Below are 26,789 nucleotides of genomic sequence, written 5' to 3'. Positions count from 1 at the left end.
GATCCTTCCCCTGCAGACAGACTTAAGGGAAATTAGATGATAAACTACAGGTTGCTGAGTGACCTCAGAATCAAAACAAAAGAAGACAGGGATCGAAAACCTCAAAAGGTTCCAGACATTAGGAAAATAATGTAAGGGAGCAAAATGGGTTGCGTGGGAACCTGGGAACTATATTTCTCACCTACACGAAGCAGTTGCTGGTTAGCACCCTCTAATTTTTGTCCTGTGTGGTAGTTACAATGTTGCCAGATCTACAATTTTCCAAGTAAACGTAAAAATCTGTATTTTTATATGAAAATTTCTGAGTTCTGAATGTTGAAAACTAATTTGTAAATTTTGCAATACTTTTATTTTTAAGCCGTAACCGGTTTGGCTCAGTGGATAGAGCGTCGGCCTGCGGACTGAAAGGTCCCAGGTTCGATTCCAGTCAAGGGCATGTACCTTGGTTGCAGGCATATCCCCAGTGTGGGGTGTGCAGGAGGCAGCTGGTCGATGTGTCTCTCTCATCGATGTTTCTGACTTTCTATCCCTCTCCCTTCCTCTCTGTAAAAAATCAATAAAATATATATAAAAAAAAAGTTTTTATTGATTTCAGAGAGGAAGGGAGAGGGAAAGATAGAAACATGAATGATGAGTGAGAATCGTCATCGCTTGGCTGCCTCCTGCAAGCCCTCTCTGGGGATCAAGCCTGAAACCCGGGTATGTGCCCGGATCGGGAATTGAACCGTGACCTCCTGGTTCATGGGTTGACACTCAAGGTACAACCCCAAGTGATACCCACTGAACCACACAGGCCCTGCAATACTCTTTAAATCAGCAATTCAACTTCTAGGAATTAAACTACATACCTTTGAAATTGTATACTTTGAATATATGTACCTTTGAAGTGACATAAATGCTAAATTATCTTCTGCAACATTTTTTTAAAACAGCAAAATATTCAGAAACAATGTAAATTTTTATCAGCAGGGGTTGGTTAAAGAAATGATGGCACACCAAACAATAGAATACTCTTCAGCTGTATTTTTTAAATTTTATTTATTGATTTTGGGAGAGAGAGATACTGATTTGTTGTTCCACTTATTTATGCATTCATTGGTTAATTCTTGTATGAGCCCTGACCAGGGTTGGAACCCTCAACCTTGGTGTAGCAGGATGGTGCTCTAACCAACTGAGCTACCCGACCAGGGCCTTTCAGCTGTGTTTCTTTTAAAAAAAGCCTAAGAAAGCTTGCCCTGACCAGGTGGCTCAGTTAGTTGGAGCTTCGTCCCGTACACCAAAAGGTTGTGGGTTCGATCCTCAGTCATGGTGTTTTTCAGGAGGCAACCAACTGATCCATGTTTCTCTCTCGCTCCCTTCCTCTCTCCCTCTTAAAACCAATAAACATATCATCAGCTGAGGATTTTTTTAAAAAGCTAAGGAAGCTCTTTGTGCATTGATATGGCGCGATGTTCAAGACATTAAATAAGAAAAGTAGGTGCAGAACATTTATATAACACCCTATTTTTGTATAAATTATGGCAGGAATATTTCTTTTCTTACATATACATAAAATATCACTGGAAGGAGACAAGAAATTAACACTGGCTCTCACTGAAGAGGGCAAATGGAGGGTGGGGGCAAGAGTTGGAGGGAGGGTTTCCATTGCACACCATTTTATACTTTTTGAGTTCTGAAACATGAAATCATGTATCGTATTCACACATATTACATCAAAAAGAAAAAGTCTGGAAAGACACACACATATTCAAAAACAAATGATCATAACAGCAATTACCTCTGGAAGGAAGGATTGGGAAACAAGGCAGTGTCTAGGAATTTTTTGCGTATTTGTCATTATCAGCATCGTGTGTTGTACATTAGTTTCCTGTGATGACCGTAACTTATTCCTACAAACTAGGTAGCTATAAGAAACAGAAATTTATTCTCTCAAGGTGTTGACAGGGTTGTACTCCTTCTAAAGGGCTCTAGGGAGAATCCTTCCTTGCCTCTTCCAGTTTTGGTGGCTCCAGGCACGGGTTCTTTAGCCGTGGTTGAATGACTCCAATCTCTGTCTCCATCTTTACATGGTCTTTTCCTCCATCGTCCTGTGTCTTCTTCTCTTCTGTCTTTTATAAAGACACTTGTAATTGGATTTAGGGCTCACCTGGATAATCCAGGATGAGTTTATCTTGAGATCCTTAATTATATCTGCAAAGACCCTTTTTCCAAATCAGGTCACATTCATAGGTTTCAGGGGTGAGGACATGGACATCTTTTTGAGGGTCTCTTTTCAACCCACCAGATGTTATTTTATAGATAAGGCAATTTGAGCTGAGAGAGATTAAGGAATTCAACCAAGGCAAATTAGTGCACTTCCACCACAGAGCTTTGCCCACTTGGTAAGGGCCACAGATTTTATAAAATCTCACACACTAAAAAGGTCCTGTTAGACTCTTATCATAGGTTCCTGCTGGCCTTACATTTGTATAATAAAGGGACTTCCTAGGACCACCTCTAGGAGGGCTTCTAGTTTTAGGTGCACCTTACCAAGCATCATGATATTATATTACATCATAAAATTATGGCCAACTATCTTATCGTAAGGACATTAGATACTGGAGAATTGAAACCCATGACCTTATTATTTATTTATTTACTATATTCCCTATGCTGTATTTCACATCCTATGACTGTTTTCTAACTACAAATTGGTACTTCTTAAGCCCTTCACTTTTCCACCCAGGCCACCAATCCCACCTCACCCCTGGTAACTGTCATTTTATTTTCTGTGTTTATAAATCTGTTTGTTTTGTTTCTTCATTAATTTTGTTCTTTAGATTCCACATGTAAGTGAAATAAGAGGGTATTTGTCTTTTATTTCACTTAGGATAATGCCCTCTAGGTCCATCCATGATGCTGCAACTGATAAGATTTCATTCTTTTTTATGGCTTAGTAATATTCCATTGTAAATATGTACCACCACTTTTTTACCCACTTGCCTATTGATGGATAACTGGGATTGCTTCCATATCTTGGCTATTATTAATAATGCTGCAATGAACATAGGGGTGCATATCTCTTTTTAAATTAGTGTTGTGGGTTTCTTCAGATAAATACCTAGAAGTGGAGTTGCTGGGTTATAAGATAGTTCCATTTTTTAATTTTTTGAGGACCCTCCTTACTATTTTCCATAGTGGCTGCACTAATTTGCAATCCCACAAACAATGCACATCTTCACCAATACTTGTTTGTTGATTTATTGGTGATATTTATTCTGACAGGTGTGAGGTGATAGCTCATGGTTTTATTTTTTTAAATATATTTTTATTGATTTCAGAGAGGAAGGGAGAAGGAGAGAGAGATAGAAATATCATTGATGAGAGAGAATCACTGATTGGCTGCCTCCTGCATGCCCCACACTGGGGATGGAGCCCACAACCTGGGTATGTGCCCTGACTGGAATCGAACTGTGATCTCCTGGTTCATAGGTCGAAGCTCAACCACTGAGCCACACCTGCTGGGCGATATCTCATGGTTTTAATTTGCATTTCCCTGTTGGTTAATGACCTTGAGCATCTTTTAATATGTCTATTGGCCATCTGTATGTCCTCTTCAGATAGGTGTATATTCAGGTCCTCTGCCCATTTTTAACTGGATATTTTTTGGGGTATTGATTTCTTTGTAAAATTTGGATAAAAATCCCTTATTGATTTATCATTGCCACCCATTGCCTTATTTTAATGAGTGAGTTCAACCTGTCTCTGTCCCACTTTTGTAACCATTTCCCTGAACAGGAACAATGCAAACTGGCTTGTGTTTCATCCTTTTTATTATTCCTAATTCACACTTCTGTGCCTATTGTGGAATGCAGGAGTGAGAGGACTGAGACACAGGGAGGAAAAATAATATAGAATCTGGATCACAATAGTCTGTATAAAAGATTTCAAATCTCCTGTGACGGGGAGTCTACCAGGCTTTTTCATAATTCAGCTCAGAGATGGTTCTCATGTGAACTGGCCTCATAGGGATTCTTCACCAACTTGACACATCGAACAATCATCACTATTAGGAAAAGAAACAGAAGAACGACAAAGGCAATGGCAAAGCCTTTGTCTACGTCAATAGTGCTGGACAGGCTTGAATCATCCATGGGAACACACCTGTCCCGCTGTAGCTACCTCCTCAGGTATGTCTTCAGACTTGTCATATTCCTAAACAAGAGAGTATAAGACAAGTTTATTGGTTTGTATGTGTTTGTATGTATTTTCTCAACAGCACTGGTTTGGCTCAGTGGATAGAGCCTGTGGACTGAAGGTTCCCGGGTTTGATTCTAGTCAAGGGCACATGTCCGGGTTGTGGGCTTGATCCCCAGTAGGGGGCGTGTAGGAGGCAGCCAATCAATGATTCTCTCTTATCATTGATGTTTCTATCTCTCTCCTTTCCCTTCCTCTCTGAAATCAATAAAAATATGTTGTTGTTTAAAAAAAAAAAAGAGAGAGAAATAGCAAAAAACAAAGTCAGCAAGATTTATTGAAGAAGTGCTTATGAAATGGATAAAGTTAGTATAGGTGATGTTCAAGATATGCACACATGTAAAAGCATAAAATATCTGCAGAATTTCTCCAAAGCAAAACATGAGCAAATATGTATAACTCAGAAATCAACGGGGGCTCTCTGCCCTGCAAGATCCAGGAAAAACTGTCTTAAACATCCCAATTCTGTGTTAAGTCCAAATTTTTCTCTAAGATTTTCCCCCCCAAATTCTAAGAGTACTTATTGTAACTGATTTGTTGTGGAGTCTAGAGATTGGCCGTATGACATTGTACCTAGAGTCAATGATAATATATTGCACACTTAGAAATTCAAGAGAGTAGATCCCATGTTAAATGTTCTTAGCATAATAAAATACAGTTTATAAAAAGGAAAGGAAGAAAGAGGTTGGCCAAAGCAGCCTGTGGCAACAGAGAAAAGGACAGAATTGACATTGAATTGATCACAGAGGATTTTTTTACTTGCGGCCCAGATATAGACCCCACAGATAGGGACCAGCCTGGTGCTAGGATGAAATTACCTTAATAAAATGTGGCTGGACATGAACTTGGGTTCAGCGTTGTAAATACTAGCCAGAGGGAGGGACATTGACTCTGAGGGATCTGAAGTTATATAACCCTAGTGAGGGAACATCTGAAGGAACCATGAAAAACACATCTTGAGAGAAAGAGCCCTGAATGTCATTCAAGCCAAGAGAGAGAAAATGCCAAGAGATTTGCTTTGAAAAATGGCTTAATGGGTCATTTGTGCATTATTGTGTTCCACATTTCAGTGGCTTCTCACTCCCTACATCTGTTAATATCCTTTTGGACGTACTTCCAAAATATCTCTCAAATCAATTTATTTTTCTTTATTTATTTTAAAAATACATTTTTATTTATTTCATAGAGGAAGGAAGAAGGAGAAAGAAATAGAAACATCGAGAACCAAGATGGCGGCATAGGTTAACGCCGGAGTTTGCTGCTTTGAACAACTACTTCAAAAGTGAAACCAAAAGACGGAAGGGACATCACCCAGAACCACAGGAATGCTGGCTGAGTGGAAGTCCTACAACTAGGAGGAAAGAGAAACGCATACGGACACTCAGAGGAGGCGCAGTGCTGAAGTCAAATTCTGAGGTGCGGAGTGTGCGGAGCGGGCTGGCGGCGGAGGGCGCGGTTGGCGTTTTCTATCGGGAGGGAGTCGCAGACTCTGAGCTCCAGATCCGGGCGAGTCTTTAGCGACCCAGACTCAAACGGGAGAAGCGGGACTGTCTGGCTTCGGTCAGAGCGAGTGCAGCTTTCTCTCCGAGGTTTGCAGCGGGTGCTGGGACTCAGAGAGGCAGAGCCCCTGGGGACAGGACTGAGAGCCGCCATAACTGCTCTCTCCGGCCCACCCTGTTCATCCTGTGCGACCTGCCCCGCCCAAGCCCTGCACAGAGGCATTTGCCGGATAGCCTCAGGCAAAGGCTAGATTAGCACCTCCCTAGAGGACAGAAGTTCTCTCACTGCTGACACAGCTGATTCTCATAGCCACTTGGCCTGGAGGTCAAACCCTCCAGCTACAACAATCAAGATTTAACTATAAGACTGCGAACAAAGACCACTAGGGGGTGCACCAAGGAAGCATAACAAAATGCGGAGACAAAGAAACAGGACAAAATTGTCAATGGAAGATATAGAGTTCAGAACCACACTTTTAAGGTCTCTCAAGAACTGTTTAGAAGCCGCCGATAAACTTAATGAGATCTACAAGAAAACTAATGAGACCCTCGATCTTATATTGGGGAACCAACTAGAAATTAAGCATACACAGACTGAAATAACGAATATTATACAGACTCCCGACAGCAGACCAGAGGAGCGCAAGAATCAAGTCAATGATTTGAAATGCGAGGAAGCAAAAAACACCCAACCGGAAAAGCAAAATGAAAAAAGAATCCAAAAATGCGAGGATAGTGTAAGGAGCCTCTGGGACAGCTTCAAGCGTACCAACATCAGAATTATAGGGGTGCCAGAAGATGAGAGAGAGCAAGATATTGAAAACCTATTTGAAGAAATAATGACAGAAAACTTCCCCCACCTGGTGAAAGAAATGGACTTACAGGTCCAAGAAGCGCGGAGAACCCCAAACAAAAGGAATCCAAAGAGGACCACACCAAGACACATCATCATTAAAATGCCAAGAGCAAAAGATAAAGAGAGAATCTTAAAAACAGCAAGAGAAAGAAACTCAGTTACCTACAAGGGAATACCCATACGACTGTCAGCTGATTTCTCAACAGAAACTTTGCAGGCCAGAAGGGAGTGGCAAGAAATATTCAAAGTGATGAATACCAAGAACCTACAACCAAGATTACTTTATCCAGCAAAGCTATCATTCAGAATTGAAGGTCAGATAAAGAGCTTCACAGATAAGGAAAAGCTAAAGGAGTTCATCACCACCAAACCAGGATTATATGAAATGCTGAAAGGTATCCTTTAAGAAGAGGAAGAGGAAGAAAAAGGTAAAGATACAAATTATGAACAACAAATATGCATCTATCAACAAGTGAATCTAAGAATCAAGTGAATAAATAATCTGATGAACAGAATGAACTGGTGATTATAATAGAATCAGGGACATAGAAAGGGAATGGACTGACTATTCCTGGGGGGGAAAGGGGTGTGGGAGATGTGGGAAGAGACTGGACAAAAATCGTGCACCTATGGATGAGGACAGTGGGTGGGGAGTGAGGGCGGAGGGTGGGGCGGGAACTGGGAGGAGGGGAGTTATGGGGGGAAAAAAAACAGGAACAAATGTAATAATCTGAACAATAAAGATTTAATTAAAAAAAAAAAGAAATAGAAACATCAATGATGAGAGAGAATCATTGATTGGCTGCCTCTTGCACGTCCCACACTGGGGATTGAGCCCACAGCCCAGCCATGTGCCCTGATCAGGAACTGAACCCTGACCTCCTGGTTCATAGGTCTACGCTCAACCGCTGGCTGGGCCAATTGCCTTTTCTTTATGCCTTTGGTCAGCACTGTACTCTAGGCCATCAAATGCTTGACTTCTGCAAACACTCTCTGATTTCCTGAAAACACGTTTAATCTCTCCAAACCACAAAGCAGTCTTTATTTATTATTATTATTCTAATCCTCACCCAAAGAGTGAGGATATTTTTTTCATTGATTTTTAGAGAGAGTAGAAGGGAGGGGGGGAGAGGGAGAGAGAAAGCGAAGGTAGAGAGAGGGCTGAGTCTTGGGGTACTGGCAGAGCTGTGGCTTGAATTTCCAGAGTTTGAGGTGGTGGGACTCATCATTCTGGCCAGGGTGCTTTTAGAAATAAGTGTTGTGGGGGCCACATGTTTGCACCAACCAAAACCTGGCGCCATTGGCACCGAAGAGTGAACATAACACAGCAGCGATATGCCATCTGCTCTGCCCTGGCTGCCTCGGCCTTCCCACTACTGGTCATGTCTAAAGGTCATCATATTGAGAAAGTTCCTGAACTTCCTTGGGTGGTTGAAGATAAAGTTGAAGGTTATGAGAAAACCAAGGAGGCTGTTTTGCTTCTTAAGAAACTTAAGACCTAGAAATTATATATATATATATATATATATATAAAGTCTATGCCTCTCAGCGAATGAGAGCTGGAGGGACAAAATGAGAAACCGTCATTGTATCCAGCACAGGGGAACTTGCATCCTCTATAATCAGGCAATGGTGTCATTAAAGCCTCCAGAAACATCCCTGGAATTACTCTGCTTAATGTAAGCAAACCGAACATTTTGAAACTTGCTCCTGGTGGGCATGTGGGCTGTTTCTGCATTTGGACTGAAAATGCTTTCCGCAAGTTAGATGAGCTGTATGGCACCTGGCGTAAAGCTGCCCCCTCAATAGTAACTACAACCTTCCCGTGCACAAGATGCTCAATACAGACCTCAGCAGAATGTTGAAAAGACCAGAGATCCAAAGTGCCCTCCAGGCACCACGCAAAAAAAACGATTCATCGCAGAGTCCTGAAGAAGAATCCACTGAGAAACCTGAGAATCATGTTGAAGCTAAACCCGTATGCAGAGACCATGCACTGGAACAGACCAAGAACCACAAGCTCTGGGTAGATAAAGCAGCAGCAGCGCTAGAAGCCAAATCAGATGAGAAGGGGGTTCCAGGCCAGAAGCCTGTGGTCGGGAAGACAGGAAGGACGGCTATTGGTGTTAAGAAGCAGAAGAAGCCTTTGGTGGGGAAAAAGAGCTGCTGCTTCCAAGAAACCGGCAGCTGGGAGGAAGCCCACAGAAAAGAAACCCGCCACAGAAGAGCAGCCTGGGGCATAAACGAAATTTGTTTATTCCATAAAGGTCAAATCACTTTGGACAGCTAATTTTGAATAAAAACATGATCAAAGGTAGTGAAGGGGGAAAAAAAAAGAAGAAGAAAGAAAAGAGTGTCAGCAGATTGGGAAAGAAAATCCAGATGTTAGTGGATTAAACAGGAAAGGGCAGTGAGAAAATGAAGACACTAAGATTTTTAAATCATTTAGGAGAAGTTCAACTAGGAAAGAAATAAGTAGAAAAGCAGCTAAATGTTCAATACAGAATCAAGTGAGAGATTCCTTTTCAAAGGCAGAATAGAAATGTATTGGGGAGGAGGTGTTTGGGTGCAAGTGACAGAAAAATCCACTTAAGTGAGATCAAATAATACATTAAATAATCTGTTGAATTAGGAGGGTGCAGTTCAGAGTAAGGCTAACTTTAGGTATGGTTGCATCTGCAGATTCAACTGGTTATCAGGGTCCTGCCTTTATAAGTTTATGATTTTTCTCAACCCCACCTTTCTTCTATGTTGATTGCATACACAGGCTTCCTAGCGGTAGCAAGAATGGCTCCAGACCTCAGCAGTCCCTCTTCATGTTATCCCCTCCTCCGCAATTCCAGGGGGAGAAAGAACACTTTCACATCAGTCAGGATTCTTGTTTGTAAGCAACAGAAACAGTCTCCCTTAAGCAGAAAACACATTTTTAAAAATATATATATATTTTATTGATTTTTTACAGAGAGGAAGGAAGAGGGATAGTTAGAAACATCGATGAGAGAGAAACATCGATCAGCTGCCTCCTGCACATTCCCTACTGGGTATGTGCCTGCAACCAAGGTACATGCCCTTGACCGGAATAGAACCTGGGACCCTTGAGTCCGCAGGCCAACGCTCTATCCACTGAGCCAAACCGGTTAGGGTGCAGAAAACACATTTATTATAAGGAGATCAGGTAGGTCCCAGAATCAAGAAGGAGTACTTGTCTTATAGAACAGGCAGAAACCAAGACAGGCCAGGCATTGGGAACCACAGCCGAAGGCAGCACAGGAAAAGTCTGGTTAGGGCACTGCTGGCACTGGGCACTACCAGGGTGGACACTGCTATTGCTGAGCACTGCTGCTACTGTCACTGGATACTGTTGCCTCTGTCACGCCCGAATTGTAAATTGTGTCATCTCTGTGTCACTCAGCATTCCGGTTCCTGGCTGGAGCATCCAACTGTTCAAGACTGAGTCACGCATCAACACCTTAGCCACCATGGGATAAAAGTGGGAACATTTGGTTCCCCCAAACTTCTGTAGTGGGAATGAGGTTCTGTCTCTTACAGACTTGCATAAAGGAAGCTTTCCCTCAAATAGGAAGGGTTTTTGGGTGTTGGGCAGACAAAAAATGACATCTATTTTTTTGGTCTTGGCTGCCATATGCTATTTATAAAAAACTCACCTAAAATGTAAAGCCATGGAAAGATTTAATGGAAAAGGTATTTATTTTATTTTTTTAAAATGTATATCTTCATTGATTTTAGAGAGGAAAGGAGAGGGAGAGAGAGATAGAAACATCAATGATGAGAGAGAATCATTGATTGGCTGCCTCCTGCACACCCCTTACTGGGGTTTGAGCCCGAAACCTGGGCATGTGCCCTTGGCCGGAATCGAACCTGGGACCCTTCAGTCCGCAGGCTGACGCTCTATCCACTGAGCCAAACTGGCTAGGGCTGGAAAAGGTATTTAAAAAAGTATACTAGGTAAATACTAACCAAAAGGAAACTGAGATGCTATAGTAATATCAGACAAAATAGACTTTAAGACAAAAAGCATCATTAGGGATAGAGGGGATTAACAGATTATAGCAAAGAGTAGATGAAATTCAGAGGGGAGGTGTAGCAGTTCCAAATTGTATGCACTTAGGGGAAGGGGGGAGGTCCGAGGGGGTAAAGGGGGACAAATGGTGACAAAAGAAGACTTGACTTGGGTGGTGAACACACAATACAATATACAGGTGATGTATTATAGACTTGTACACCTGAAACCTATGTAATTTTATTAACCCATGTTACCCCAATAAATTCAATAAACACTTAAAAAAGTATAAAAAAAGAAAAGAAGGATAATGTAAAATCAATAAATTAAGCTTCCACTGAGGAAAACTAGAAAAAAGAAGAGCAAACCAAATTAAAAGTAAACAGACCACATTTGGCAGACAAAGGTGGAGCTCTTGGACCTCTCGAAGAAGGGGATACATTATCAGGGTAAGCTGTGCTTTTAACAGACTAGAATATATGGATTGTAAGTTTCAGTGTGAAATTCAGAGGAAATATTACACAAAAATGTTTAAAATGATTGGTACAATAATCTGCAGAATCAGAAGCCAACCAGAATTTAACTGTGAGCATCTGGAGTATATATGAAATGATGAAAAATACTGGGAGTTTTCCCCCAAGATTCTTATACAATTTAGCTTTATTTTCATAATTAAATTAAAAAATGTTCATTTGGTGCTAAAAAACACCCAAAACAAACAAACAAATAAACAAAAACTAAATTGTATATACCTAATAAAACAGCCTTAAAATAAATAAGGAAACAATAGGACTATAGAGAGAAATTGGTAAAAAAAACACCATTAAAGTGGCTAGTCAACACATTTCCTCAAGTATTGGTAAAATAGGCAAAAATCAATGAAGATATAAAATATTAGAATAATACAATTAACAAGCTTGAATTATTGAACACCTGTAGAACCCTGATCCAACACTTAGCAAATCCATACTTTTTCATGTATTGTTTAATTTAGTTTAAATTGGATTTTTGTTTTATTATTATTTTTTTGGTCATCTGAAACTAAAAGTATTCTAATTTCATGGCATTAAATCCCTTTTTACTTAAAATAGTGAGAATGGTTTCTGTTTTCTGCAAATAAACCAATAAATACAAATACCAAGTTGAGTTTATCTCAGGAGTGCAGTGTAGTTTACATTGGAAAATTTGTAAATGACATATATATGTATGTATACACAGATTAAAAGAGAAAAAACATGTGAACACCTCAATGGTGGCAGAAAAAACATATGATAAAATTGAATACTAATATACAACACCCATGTTAATATTCTTAGCAAAATAAAGATAGAAAGAGACAACTGTAACTTGATAAAGGGTATCAACCAAAAATGTATAGCCAACATCCCACCTAATGCTTAAAACTTGAAAGATTTTCCATTTAAAATCAGGAACATGACAAGATGTTACTATCTACTTTTATTCAATATGATTCTGGAGGTTCTAGCCTGTGCAGTAGAATAAGATAAAGAAAAAAATAGGCATAAGGATTTAAAAAGAAGAAACAAAAATGCTAGTTTTTCACAGATATTATTGCCTATAGAGCAATCTACAGAAAATATGAGAAATAAGCAGAGTTTAGCAAGGTGTCTGGATAACACATACAAGACAATAGCATTTTTAAATGCCAGCAACAAACAATAAGAAAATGTAATTTTTAAAAAGGCATTATTGGCCCTGACCAGGTTGCTCAGTTGATTAGAGCATTGGCCTTATATGCCAAGGTTGCAGGTTCCATCTCCCATCAGGGCACATACAAGAATCAACCAATAAATGCATAAATAAGTAAAACAAGTCAATGTTTCCCTCTCTCCCTTCCTTTCTTTCTCTAAATATCACTAAATACAAATTTTTAAAAAGGCATTATTTACAATAGTACAAAAATATAGAGGGTATTTGAAAATATAGATTTAGAGAACAAACCAATGGTTGCCAAAGGGAAGGAGGTGGGAGAATGGGAATTTAAAAAAAAACCCCAGTAGGGCACATAATTATCTTTTTAAAAATTAAAAAAAAATGCATATAGTATCCTAGATCATATACAAAAGTTTGGACATATTTTCATCTTTGCTTCCAAAATCCTTCTTGATGTATTTTATGGGCTTTTAGCCACAGTAATCTATTAGCCAAAGTCTTCATTAGAATGGTCCACACTAACTCACTGAAACCTGATATAATGGAGCTTATTATCCTATAATTATAATTTGTATTTACAATGCCTGGTTTCCCTAATTCATTAGTTTATACTCATCTTCCCCCAGATGAGTTTTCAGGGCTATGCAAACCCTACACACATGAGGAATAGGTGATATATCACTTCTGTGGAATGAACTAAGGAATTCTGGGAGAGTACTTATAAAAAAATTTTGAAACAACAACAACAAAATCCACAGTTGTTGCAGTGAGTTGGACTCTAGGCTTTCCAACTCTGCTTAAGCTACATTTATTTTCCCCCCATATGTGTGTGTCTAATTCATCTTCCCCAGTGCAGATCCCTGCTAAGCTCCCTGCAGCTTCTTCCATCAAACTAATGTCCAGACTTCCAGGATATCCTGCCTCATGAAGGTAGGGGGATAGGCAGGGCTTATCTACATAAATAGAATTTAAGTTGTTTTAAAACAGAGATAGTTGGAGACCAAACCAATACCGATAGCTATCAGTTGTCCTGAGGTAAGAGAAGTCCTTTAATTTCCAGGATGAAAAAATGTTTTTGATTGCTAAAACTCTTTGTGAGGAAAAATAATTCCTGGGAGAAACTAGAAAAATTAAATATATCAAATTAAACTTTTCATTATTGCATAATCAGAAAGTGGAGTCATCATTGCCATACACACTGTGGGACACCAGTACTCATTGGCTCCAGAGATCAGTTAGTGTGCATGTGGGGGAGGGGGGTTTCTCTGTCAAAGAGAGAGCAAATCAGAAACTCCTGCTTGCCCCTGCGATTCTTTTCTTTCTTTCTTTCTTTTTTTTTTTTAATATATTTTATTGATTTTTCACAGAGAGGAAGGGAGAGAGATAGAGAGAGTTAGAAACATCGATGAGAGAGAAACATCGATCAGCTGCCTCCTGCACATCCCCCACCGGGGATGTGCCTGCAACCCAGGCACATGCCCTTGACCGGAATCGAACCCGGGACCTCTCAGTCCGCAGGCTGACGCTCTATCAACTGAGCCAAACCGGTTTCGGCTTCTTTCTTTTTTTTTGATATGTTTTTATTGATTCCAGAGAGATAGGGAGAGGGAGAGAGGGATAGTAACATCAATGATGAAAGAGAATCATTGATCGGCTGCCTCCTGCCCGCCCCCTACTGGGGATTGAGCCCACAACCTGGGCATGTGCCCTTGACAGAAATTGAACCTGGGATACTTTAGTCTGCAGGCCGATGCTCTATCCATTGAGCCAAACCGGCTAGGGCATCCATGCGATTCTTGATTTTGGAAGGGTAAAGGACATTCTTTCCAGATAAGTGAACCCCCAAAAGAACAATTTAATGGCAATCATGAAATGTAACATGGTGGTGAATAACATGGATTCTGGAGCCAGTTCCTCTGGATTTGGATCCTAGCTCTAGTAAAGCTTGGTGATCCTGAGCAAGTTACTTAACCTTTCTGAGTCTTGGTTTCCTCATCTGTAAAATGAGGATCCTATGTAATAAAAGCATAATTTGCAAATCAACCAGACAGAGGAATGACTGGTCACTATGATGCTCACTGACCACTAGAGGGCAGACCCTCAACGCAGGAGCTGTCCCCAGCCCGCAGTTCCCGATTGCCTGATCAGGGCCTGCTGGCCAACCTCTGGGTCCCTCCCCCCGACTGGCAGGCTCCGATTGCCAGATGAGGAACGTGGAACTGGGGGTGGGTGGCAGCGGATGCCGGCAGTGCCAGGCCAAGGCAGGTGCCACATACAGAAGGCAACTGGCAGCGACGGCGGGGGGGCGGGGCCAGCTGCAGGCAGCTGGGGAAGATAGGCCCTGATCACAGGCCAGGCCTAGGAACCCTACCCATACATGAAGTTTGTGCACCGGGCCTCTAGTAATATCTAAGAATCCTATGAGGTAGATGTTGACATTAAATAAATAAGTGCATGTAGAACACATTGAACAGTGCCTGGCATGTATCATCTGCTATGCACGTGTTTGCTATTATCATCCTCTTAGGTCTACTATGTTCCTCATTTTTTTCACCTTTTCTCCTGCTGCGAAGTGTCTGAAAGTTAATGCCATTTGAATTTTTTATTCAGTGGAGCACACTCTTCATATGTCACAGTTGTGCAGTATTGAAAGTATCTGACATCAACAGCAAAGAGAAGCTAAGATTGTCTGGAGCCCTTGTATGCCCAATACAGAATATAAAACCCATGCAAACTCAAAGTTATTCATCTAGATATACTTTTATTGCTTGAAATAAGAGCATAATGAGCCCTGAGGGTCAGCATTTACAAATCTGCAGCTAAGTCGGCTCTTCTTTTACCTAACACTTCCCAGAAAGAATTGATCACTTCTTCCTTTTCTTGTGTTCTCATCCCAAATAACTTTTTCTCCATCTGTAATATCTTATGTTTCTTAAAACAAAAAACTTTAAACAAAGACCCAGCTTTTCTCTCCCACCCCCCTCACTTGCCTCAAAACAAGACTATGCTTAAGATATACCCTCTCGAATGAAAGTTTCACTTTTCGCCCCACCCCCCCAAAAAAATCTAAGAAAAAAAAGTTCTTTATTTCTGTCAGGTATTTCCCTAGTATTTCCCAAGCTTATAGAAATGTACTGTTCAACCTAGAAGAATTGTTGGAATTGTTCCGATAAAACTATCACCAGGAAGGCACTACAGGTAGTTATTTACCTTTTGAGAGAATGACATTCAAGGCTGGCTGTCGCTAGAGCAGTCTCCTCCTACTCAAGTCCATCTCTTGGCAGCCTCTCCTCTTCTTGTCAACCCCCTCTTACAGAAGGAGAGTGTTTGGTAGCTCTCTCCCGTCCCCACTCCCACACTCAGAGGCTTCATTAATAGTTCAACTAAAACAGGATCAAGTTTCAGACACTCCCACAGTGAGTGAGAAAATGATCCCACTAGATTAAATTGGAGCCTAGATCAGTAGAAGAATATTTCCACAGCTCTGCCAGGGCTGGGGCAGCCAAGGTTAATAGCGCCAATGATACCTTCTAAGTAGGATCACATGAGTGGGAGAAGATGGGTTCATAGCCAGCTATTTGGTCTATTCAGTCATTCTCCAGATTGGCAGCATCACCTGGAAAATTGTTAGAAATGCACATTCTTGGGCCCTCATCCCAACCTTAATGAATCAGAAACTTTGGACAGGTTGGCATCGGTGTTTTAACCAATTCTTCCAAGTGATTGTGCCGTATGCTCAAGTTTGAGAACTACTTGTCAACAAGATCAGTGAAGCTCTAAAATGTCTCCCTTTCCTCAAAAAGTATTTACTCAGGACATCTGGATCAGAAAAGTCAAAACGACTTCATTTAGCTTTAGTTATTATACATGTTCATATATACCTTGAATGCAAAATTTACTACTGTTTCCTCTAAGGTTTTTTTTTTGTTCATTATAAAAACTTCTATAGAATCTATGCGTGTGTGTGTGTGTGTGTGTGTGTGTGTGTGTGCGCTCTCATAAATATACAGAATACTTATGGAGGGACACACTGCAGGGCTTCTAGATGAGAAATTGGGTGGCTTATATTGTACCATGTGTATATTATCTACTCAGAATTTCTTTTTTCAAGTAGATAAATTTTCAAAATATCACACCTTAAAAAATAACACTCCCTGAAAGATGTGCTATATGTAATAAATATTTACTGAATGTCTATCATGTGTCAATCGCTGTGCTAGATGCTGGGGACAGAATGGAGAATAAAGTACAGTCCATTTGGCTTCTACTGCCCTGCTCTTCCCAGGTTGCCTCTCCCTTCTTCCATAATCTGAAACAAGTATTGTTGAGGCATCCTTTGTGTCCTTTTTCTTATTTCCTTTAACTTTGGTGCTGTCATTCTCTGCAACTACTAGTCTCTTGAAATTGATGTACAGTTTAGATCTCCCGGGCAGATGTCCTATGATTTTATATGATTAATAAGAATTTTTACTTGGCTGTCCCACCAAACAGTCGACCAACTGAGCAAATCTGAACTTCTAGTTAGCACCCTGTTATTGATATTATCCAGAAGCCTTCTTGGATATCACAGCTTTCTTTACTCCATATACAGTTACGTAGAAGGCCTTGTTGGTATTGTCACAATAGCATTTATGGCAATCATTTCCTTTTCAGTATCTAGTCCTTGAAATTCCTCCCCTGAATTTTTGCAGTAGCTATTTACCCAAGTGGATTTCCTGCTTCTAGTCTCTCATCTTCCCAAAATAACCTGGATCAGTGTACTTTAAAATTTTAACTGCCAGGAGTAGGGTTTCCAGATAAAAGATAAATAATTTTTTTTAGTATAAATATGTCCTGTGCAATATTTAGAACATACTTTTACAAAAAATTATGTTTGAAATTCAAATTGGCCAATCTGTATTTTTAAAAATACATATTTTTTTTTATTGATTTCAGAGAGGAAGAGAGAGGGAGAGATAAAGAAGCATCAAGGATGAGAGAGAATCAGTGATCAGCTACCTCCTGCACGCCCCACATTGGGGATCTAGCCTGCAACCCGCTTTGCAGCTGCTTAATTATGGAAATAATACAGTAACAGAATCGACTTCACGGTTTTGTTGTGAGGGTTAAGTGAGTAAATACATATAAAGCAGTTTTAGTCAGTGTCTGGCCCGAAGAACTCAATGCTTCCTATTATTAGAAAATAAATCTGTGCAGTCCTCATTTTATCACTTCCCTACTAAAAACCCGTCACTATATCCCCATCTTTGACCAAAGAAAGTGATCTTCAATCAGTCAAAATACCTTCTTGCCTTCTGTTTCTAACTGTCGATATCTCCCTTATTAGATGGTGAGCGCCCAGATCCTCCTGCCCTACCAGTACCATAGCAGACATTTAACAATTAGTTACTGAACTTCTTTTTTTCACCAGGGACAAATGTCCTTAAAAGAGGAAAAACTATAGAAAGTATTACAGATCACCATATGAAGTTTAAGCATTAGAGCACCTAACGCGGGTTTTACAAAGCCAATCGTCTGCAGAGTGGCCAACTGGGCGAATCCACTACCAAGCGAGGCATTTTAGTAAAATTGTTTTTCACTGACGTTTCTCATCACTGACCTCTGACGCCCAAGAGGTGGGATTAGGCAGACAGCTGACTTCTTCCTCGCCCTCCCTCCGCCACTGGACCGGCTGGTTCAGTGGCCTGCCCTGCCCGTGGCCGACTTGGCGTTTCCATTGGTCAGTTTCCCCGAGGAGGCTGGCCCTGGCTGTGACCCCGCCCCATGTGGGCGGGGCCTCCCCGCCGTAGGGTCTGGGGACGGTGGGGGTTGTTGTGGCCGCCATCTTGGGTTCCGCGGTAGCGGTGGCGGCCGTAGGCTGCCGCGTCGGGGAGTGGCTCTTCCCTCCTGCTCCCCCCCTCCCGCCCCGCTCGGTGGCAGTGGCTCCTCCCACCGGGGGGGTGGCGGGACGGCGGTGGCACCTACGGCTATGGCGGCTACAACTGCTAATCCCGGTGAGGAGACGGAGGACTGGGGCTCCTCGAGGGGAGGAGGGGCTGACGGGGTTGGCAACTAAGGTGGACCCTGGGCTGAGGGGCCGTCGTGGGAGCTGAGGGCACGGGGACGCGTGGTGGGCCGGGAGAGGGCCCTGGGGGGGATGGGATTGACCTGGGGGAGGGGCCCGACCCTGGGGACTTGGCGGAGACTCGAGGTGGAGAGGGAGGCAGCGGGCGGGGGTTGGGGGGTCCCGTACCCCGAGTTCTGTTGGGGTTGGTGTTCGGTAGGGTCCGCCTTCAACCCTCTGCCCACGGGAGCTGCTGGACGCCAAATAGCTGGGTAGAGGGGCTCGGTTTAAAAGTAGTTTAGACTCATGAACGCTGGACCACGTTGCTGTTCATCTGAGGTGGTGCTTTCTAACGTTTAGCTTGAAATTTGAAGTTAAGAATATTTGGGTATGTTCGCACGGTTTCTGTAGACTGTACCCTGCCCCCCACCGCACCCCACCCCACCCACCCCACCGCGCCACGGGCTATCCTTGGAAACTCGCGTTTACGTCTTAGAGGTGCCTCGTAGTGTCTTCAGCTGCTGGGGCGGAGGTTTGTGAAATAAATGGTTTGAGGTTCAGGGCAGCCCTGAACAGCAAGCATTCAACAACCCCCGTTTAAATGCTGTTAGGTGCGGGTCGCAGCGTTTCCCACTTTAACGGGAAAGTTCCGTTCCGAGCCATTGCTCAGTGAACATCTCTTCCAAAGGGGGAGCTTGGACATTGGAAAAAGAGATGGAGCGAGGTGGGGTGCATCAGGTCTAGACAGAGCAGGTCTTCAAATTCCTAGTCCCAGGCCTCTTTCCACGATATTACAGTTACTTACCCATAGGAAGTGTTTCATTTTAGGGATCCTAGTTTACCTGGGCCATTTTCTTGCAAAATGAAATCCCTACCTCTAATAGACTTAAGAGGTGGGGATGAATTTCTTGAAAATACAGCGTGGAAGGGATTCAGTGCTGTTTCCACGCTGCAGTTTAAATCGGGTTTCTTTCGTGCCTGCAAAGTCAGTATTATTTTGCAATATCCAGGTTTTGCTATAATAGTTGAATCACTGTGAAATTTACTCTTGCCTACCACATTTCTGGGAATAGAACTGCTTAAAGCAGTTATTTTGTCACATGTCAATATCATATTTTTAAATCTTTTAAGTTTTTTTTTCTTGTAGAGGAAAAGAAGATAAAATTCCATTGTAGGAAGTGCTTAGTGATGTAATCAAATCGGAAAGATGCTATTATTATAGCCTTATAGTAAAATAACCTAATTCCTATCTGGGGAGTAAAGAAACAAGATTTTAAATCGATAACACATTGCAAAATACTTATATAATCCTAGCCAAGTTGCAAAGCATTTCTGTTATCAAGACGTTGCCTGGGTAAACAAGTTCAGTGCATATGTCCGAAATTATTTCCCCCCCCAGTAGTGTGGGTGGGGTTGCTTTATTTTGTTGTATGTGTGTGTGTGGTTTTTTTTAACCGTAACCGGAATGACAATCACTTGACCACATTTTCATTAGCTGATTAATATCAGCTTAAATCTGTAAGCAAAAAATATTGTACATGTGTTGAATCCTTGCTAATGAAACAGTTGATTTTGTTGATTGACAGTCCACTTCTACAATTCTTAGGTTTATTTTTTGATGCTGAAAAATTCTTCAAACTCTTCCAAGTTATTGATCTCATGTTCAGCACATTATAATTAAATTAGAAAATGTATTTTTTTCCTTCATTTCTTTTGCTACTTTATATCAAAAGAAAGATCATAGATGCATTGTGGACTTTTAGTAGCCTGTTGCTTTTTGGGAAATGAGGACCATGAAAGGAGGGACACAAGGTGGAAATGTACTGTGCTCGGTGAAAAAAAAAAATAGTTTTCAGGTCAGAATTCTTTGTCGCATGGTCAAATCTTTTCTTAGAGCCATTTTAGGGACTAGCGACATCATACCTATTTCTTTGATTTTTTTCTACTTTTTTTGCTGGTGGTTATTTCCCTACAGTTTATGTTCTGTCTTTACATATGTCTGCAAAGGGCTTTTGTATTAACTGTTCTCTCTAAGCTTCATTTAAGTTAATTCTTAGCATTAATAATAATGCTTGATCATTTTAATTGTACTTGGAGTATGATTTAGGGCAGTGACGGCGAACCTTTTGAGCTCTGCGTGTCAGCATTTTGAAAAACCCTAACTTAACTCTGGTGCCGTGTCACATGTAGAAATTTTTTGATATTTGCAACCATAGTAAAACAAAGACATATTTTTGATATTTATTTTATATATTTAAATGCCATTTAACAAAGAAAAATCAACCAAAAAAATGAGTTTGCGTGTCAGAGGTGACACATGTCATAGGTTCGCCATCACTGATTTAGGGACTCTTTGGTGGCCCTTCAGTATCTTGCAGGGGACCTGGTTTCTTTGCATCTTCACTGTCTTAACATGATGCTGGATCAAGAGAAATAGTAAGAAACGGTTTATACTCTACTCTCTAATAAGAATTATGCTGGCCCTATGGTTTGGCTTAGTGGATAGAGCATCAGCCTGTGGACTGAAGGGTCCCGGGTTTGATTCCAAAGGCACATGCCCAGGTTGTGGGCTCGATCCCCTGTGGGGGTGTGCGGAGGCAGCCAATCAATGATTCTCTCCCATCATTGATGTTTCTATCTCTTCTCTGAAATCAATAAAAATATATTTTAAAAAAGAGTTATGGTGAAGTGATAGTTCTAATATTATGATGGCTTTTTTTCTACATGAATTGATAATTCTTTATATTCTTTTATTTTTTACTAATTTTACTTCCATTGGCAAATAGGAGTGGGTGGGTATGGCCCATGAAGTCTTAGGCTGTATTTTTCTTGTCAATAGAATACTAACAATTTTTAGGAACACTTTTAAAATTGCATGTGTGATTGACTAAGGTGCTGGTAGGGAAGAGAGTAGGCATTTGATTTACAATTCAGTATTCAAACCAAAGATGTGAATGAGTTTGTAGGAGTATAGGTTTTTCCTCCCTTAATTCTGGTATTCTCTTTAGTAGAGTTCTTTTTTTGTGCTACCATTAGTACCATTTATTATGGATGGAGAATGTGGTAGAAGGCAAAGGAAAGAATACTGTTAGGGTTTGTAAGGCTGACATTTAGGAAAAAATGTCCTTTTCACATAATTTTTGCCTACATAAATTACAGTTTTAAAAGCATCAATTAACAGTTTATGCAGTGTAAAATTAAGATGCCAAGATACTCTTATTATATTCTATTACAAAACACTTTTGAAAAATTACTAATTTACTAATTGAAATATAATTAACATTTTTGAAAAAGAACCTTAATCTGCATTCTTTTTATACTATTAGATTTGTGGCATCAACCTGAATCTTCTCCATTTTCTTAGAAATTAAGAAGTAAATACTTCTGCTTTCTTGCGACTCTAGTTTTATTGTTGTTTTGAAATAGTGGTCTCTCAGCTTAGTTTTTCAAATTCCAAACCTACCCTTCTATCAGCCCAACGGATGAAACTAATATGTTGTCTTATGGTTGTTTTGTGAAATTTTTTTGTGGTTTTCTGCTTTGGATCACTATCTTATAATGCAATAACAATAGGAATTTCCACAGCAGTTGATCTTCAAAAACTAAATTGCAAAACTCGAAACAAATCCTTTTTAAAATTATTTTACTTAGGCCATGACGTCTTGTGGGTATTTAATTTCAAAACTAGTAAAATTTGAACTAAGCTTTCTTATTTAAAAGACATCTTTAGTTGAATAATCTTTAACATACTCTTTTTTTGTGCTCACCAATGTTACCTCATATCTATTTCCCTTCTTAACTTTATCTTTCATGATGATCACAGTTTTGTATTCTTTTATTTATCTAGTTATCACATCTTTTTTGCATAAAATATTTTGCATGTAATATTTAAAATAGCCATATTTAAATGTTAAAACATCTATATGTTTAATATTATTTTAATCATAATTATCCATGCATATATTTAACAACTGTTCTACATGATTGTTGCAAAAACAGCAGTCTTCTACTCCCTTCTCTCAGTTCCTTCCCAGTGACAACCATTTTTATATCTTTTAACCAAATTTTTTGTTTAAATAAATGTCCCTGAAGTAAGACTCCAGTTTTCAAACTGAAGGAGCCAGACCAGTGAATGAAAACAAATCACATCAAGGCATATTATCATGAAATTGCAGCATCAGATGCAAAGAGCATCCTATAAGCTCCAGAGAGGGGGGAAAAAAAAATCGATCCGTTCAAAAGGTTCAGGAATCATCTTGGTCTTGTTTCTCAGTGATCACACAGGAAGTAGAAGACAGTGAAGCAATGGCTTCAAAATTCTGAGACAAAATAATATCCAACTTAGAATTCCCTATCTAGGCAAACTATCAAGTAGTGAAATAGAAGAAAGGTATTTTCATACATACATCCAAGGTCTCCCTTACACTCTTTTAGGAACTCACTAGACTCTAATGACTAGAGGATGTGCTTCTCCAGTAGGAGAGAGTCAACCAGGAAAGAAGAAACGGAGTACAGGAAAGAGGCCGGACCTTCGGAGAAAAGCAGCACTCATTTTACATACGTTGCAGTTAGTTTCCCAGTTTCCAGTTTGACCCTCACTTTCATCTTTGCTCAGTGTTCTCCAGACTGGAGGACCTCTGGTTTACATTCTCCAGAGAATAAATCAGTCTTTTGACAGGGTGAAGGAGGGGCAGTTTTTCTAGAAGGAACCAGGGAGGGAGAGGATCTGTGAATCTACCTGCTGCTTAAACAGAAGTTGAACCAATCCTTTTAATTTTGGCTTTTATTCATCCTGCACACCCCCACACCCCCACTCCCTCATCCCGTACTCCCATTAGTCACCAGTTCCCAGACTTTGGGGGATTTCACCATGCAAATTAGGTTTTGTTTTCTGCTTTTTTCCTTGCTGGCTTAGGAGTGAGTTCTTGTGGGTCTACCAAGGAAGTTGTTTCCAGTTTCCAAAAATTTATTGTTCCTTTCTCCCTCCCACATTTCTATCCATGTGGTTTTACATTGTATAAAATTGTTTTTCTCATATGTATGTATATATTTGGGGGGTTGGGTGGGAGAAAGTAAAAGTAGATGTATACATTTAATCCACTATTCTTATTAAGTTGCATAGTTTTACAATTTTAGAGGTTCCTTTACCTTTTCATTCTGCTATCATACTAATTTAGGCCTTTATCACCTCATTTTTTATTAGTCGAATTCATCTTTCTACTTCTGTTACTTCAAACTTTAAATTTATCAGATTAATCTTTTAAATTATATTTTCTTATCACTCTGACTTAATGGTGTATTATATCTTTCAGTTGTTGAGTCAGATCTAAGATTTTATCATGGCATTCAAAGCCTTCTCACAGTTGGGTAGCATTTGACATCTTATTTTTTTCTCCCAAATATAGACTCTAGGCTCTTTGTAGGTCTGTTTTCCCTATAGCTCTTCAAAGCTATTTGCTCTGCATGTCTTTTTGTCTATGTGGACTGTCTCCTTTACTTTTTTGAGGCCCTGCTTGACCTACCTTTTAAAACTTCCTGACTGGCTCCTGCCTGCCTATTTCTTTTGGGTTTTCCTTCCTATTGAGGACCTTCTCTGCATTAGGGACTATGCCAGACCTTAATTTAAACCATGCCAGAGCCATCTTTTCTTTCTCTAAATTCTTCTAACTATTAGGTCCTATGTAAACCTATTACTAAAAGTAGGAACTTTATTTTTTTTAATGGGAACATTTTGCTTTTTCTTAGGAAAGTTATTTATACTGGCTATTTAAAACTTACAGGATGAAATAGAAAAGTAAACTTATAAATTAGTAAAAATTTGAAGGATTGCCAAAACCCAGTGCTAGTGGAGGTATGGATAATTTGTTACTGATGAGGCTCTTAATTGGTATAACCTTCTTGGAGGGTAATGAGCTCCTTTAGTCATTCAGAAATTTGTTTGTATGGGAATACTACTGGCGTCTGTGCATACACGAGGCTATTCATCGAAACATTTATGATAGTGTCAGGAGCTATGATCAATTAGCTTACAATTCTGTAGGAATTACTTGTCTAAAGAAGGCCTGATGTCTTCATAGAAGATGTTTTTTGTTTGTTTGTTAATCCTGACCTGAGGATATTATTTCCATTGATTTTTAGAGAGAGTGGAAGGGAGGGGGAGAGACAGAAACATCAGTATGAGAGAGACACATCAATTGGTTAAATCCTTCACACTCCCCCACTGGGGCTGGGGATTGAGCCTGCAACTGAGGTACGTGCCCTTGACTGGAATTGAAGTCGGAACCCTTCAGTCCACTAAGCCAAACTGGCTAGGGTGACTTATGTTCTTTATTATTTCCTTCCTTATGCTTGCTTTGCATTTGTGTTGTTCTTTTTCTAGATTCTTGAGGTAGAAACTTAGATGGTTGATTTGACTTTTCCTCTTTTCCAATATATGCATTTTAGTGCTATAAAATTTCCTCTGAGTACAGCTTTTGCTGTGTGCCACAAATTTTGCTAACTTGTATTTTCATTTTAGTTCAGTGTATTTTTATTTCCTTTGAAACTTCCTCTTTGATTCATTTATTGTTTAGAAGTGTGTTTAGTGTCCGTGTGTATGGAGACTTTCCTTTTATTTTTTTGTTACTGATATTTAGTGTGATTCCATTGTAGTTGGAGAACTATAATCTATGATTTCAGATCTTTTAAATTTGTTGTTTGTCTAATGGCTTAAAATGTGGTCTATCTTGCCACTTGAAAAGAATGTGTATGTGTTGTTGAGTGGAGTATTTCTATAAATATTAATTACCTAATGTTAATGTTGTTGAGATCTATATCTTTGCTGATTTGTCTCTCTAATTCCATCAATTTTTTAAAAATATGTTTTTATTGATTTTTAGAGAGAAAGGAAAGGAGAGGAAGAGAGGAGAGAGAGAGATAGAAACATCGATGAGAAACACTGATGGCTGCCTCCTGCAAGCCCCCTCTTGGGAATAAAGCCCAAAACCCGGGCACGTGCCCTGACTGGGAATCAAACCAGTCTTGACCTTTTGGTCCATGAATCGATGCTCAACTACTAAGAGGCATAGTTGAAGTCTCCAACTATAATTATTTTCTCCCTTCTGTCCTGTCAGTTTTTATATAACATATTTTTCAGCTCTTTTGGTTGGTGTGTATACACCAGTTGTCTTCTTGGTGGATTGAATCTTTATTATATAACTAGAGGCCCGGTGCACAAAAATTTGTGCACTGGGGGGGGGAGGGGGGGTCCCTCAGCCCGGCCTGTGCCCTCTAGCAGTCTGGGAACCCTTGGGAGATAACGACCTGCTGGCTTAGGCCTGCTCCCGGGTGGCAGAGGGCAGGCCCAATCCCTAGGTGCAGCCCTTGGTCGGGCTCAGAGCAGGGCCGATTCGGGAGTTGGGGCGCCGCCCCCTGTCATGCACAGAGCAGGGAGATTGGGAGGTTGTGATGCCACCCTCAGTCACGATCAGGGTAGGGCCGATTGGGGGGTTGGGGCTCTGTACCCTGTCACGCACAGAGCAGGGCCAATCGGGGTTGGGGCACTGCCCCCATCACACACAGAGCAGGGCCCATCAGGGGGTTGGGGCACCGCCCTCTATCACCCACAGAGCAGGGGCGATCAGGGGGTTGGGGCGCCGCCACTCTCACACTCAGGGCAGGGCCAATGGGGAGGTTATGGCTCTACCCCGTCACACACAGAGCAGGGCCCGTGGGGTGGGGGGTGGAGAGCTCCCCCCTATCAGGCACAGAGCAGGGCTGATCAGGGGGTTGGGGCGCCTTCCCCTGTCACGAACAGAGCAGGGTGGATAGGGAGGTTGTGGCCCCGCCCCCTGTCACACACAGAGCAGGGCCGATGGGGAGGTTATGGCTCTACCCCGTCACAGAGCAGGGCCCGTGGGGGGCAGGGGGGGGGTTGGGGCCCCACCCCCTGTCACACACAGAGCCGCAGGGTGATCAGGGGGTTTGGGCGCTGCCCCCTGCCACGCTGATTCCGGTGCCGGGAGGCCTCATGGCTCCGCTGATCCCGGTGCTGGGAGGCATATTACCCTTTTACTATATAGGGTAGAGGCCTGGTGCATGGGTGGGGCCGGCTGGTTTACCCTGAAGGGTGTCCTGGATCAGGGTGGGGGTCCCCACTGGGGTGCCTGGCCAGCCTGGGTGAGGGGATGATGGCTGTTTGCAGCTGGTCACACACCATTCAGGGTAGGGGTCCCCACTGGGGTGCCTGGCCAGTCTGGATGAGGGGCGGAGGGCTGTTTTCAGGCTGTGGGTGACTGAAGCTCCCAACTGCTCCTTTTTTTCTTTTTTTCTTTTTTATTCTGGGCCAGCTTTAGCTTTGAGGCTTGGCTCCAGCTCTTAGGCCTCCGCTGCTGAAAGTAGGTTTCTGGCCTTGGCTTACAATGTTGCGAATCTGCTGGCTGAAGTCCGGTGGTATTTGTTACATAGTTTTAAACTGCAGGC

General features: G+C 41.2%; 3 protein-coding genes and 1 pseudogene across 12 annotated transcripts in view; 2 read left to right on the top strand and 2 right to left on the bottom strand.

Moving 5' to 3' along the window:
* The window catches only part of GABPB2 (GA binding protein transcription factor subunit beta 2), a 244,521-nt gene that overhangs the window by 132,886 nt on the left and 84,846 nt on the right, over window positions 1-26,789 (bottom strand). The window lies entirely within an intron of this gene.
* Window positions 3,556-17,995, bottom strand: CTXND2 (cortexin domain containing 2). Of its 2 annotated transcripts, none has more exons than XM_036342512.1 (2): window positions 17,886-17,995; window positions 3,556-4,194 (listed from the first exon to the last, which is right to left on the bottom strand). In XM_036342512.1, the coding sequence occupies exon 2, from the start codon at window positions 4,131-4,133 to the stop codon at window positions 3,975-3,977; it is 159 nt and encodes a 52-aa protein (XP_036198405.1). In that variant the 5' UTR covers window positions 4,134-4,194; window positions 17,886-17,995; the 3' UTR covers window positions 3,556-3,974. The 2 variants fall into 2 exon arrangements, with proteins under 2 accessions (XP_036198405.1, XP_036198406.1); XM_036342513.1 differs by lacking the exon at window positions 17,886-17,995 and adding an exon at window positions 15,497-15,676.
* On the top strand, window positions 7,752-8,834 carry LOC118673184 (annotated as a pseudogene).
* Window positions 18,101-26,789, top strand: part of ARNT (aryl hydrocarbon receptor nuclear translocator) — a 62,906-nt gene continuing 54,217 nt past the window's right edge. For 4 of the 8 annotated variants that reach the window (XM_036342465.1, XM_036342461.1, XM_036342460.1 and 1 more), the window contains exon 1: window positions 18,102-18,279. In XM_036342465.1, coding sequence (XP_036198358.1) covers window positions 18,255-18,279 — 25 coding nt within the window. In that variant the 5' untranslated portion in view covers window positions 18,102-18,254. Of the gene's footprint in view, window positions 18,280-26,789 lie in introns of all 8 variants that reach the window. The other 4 variants (XM_036342464.1, XM_036342463.1, XM_036342470.1 and 1 more) reach the window with 3 other exon arrangements.

Source organism: Myotis myotis, unplaced genomic scaffold (assembly GCF_014108235.1).
Source record: "Myotis myotis isolate mMyoMyo1 unplaced genomic scaffold, mMyoMyo1.p scaffold_m19_p_18, whole genome shotgun sequence".
Classification (NCBI taxonomy): Eukaryota; Metazoa; Chordata; class Mammalia; order Chiroptera; family Vespertilionidae; genus Myotis; species Myotis myotis.
Note: the sequence above shows the minus strand (reverse complement) of the source record. Positions and strands in the feature narration are given on the sequence as shown.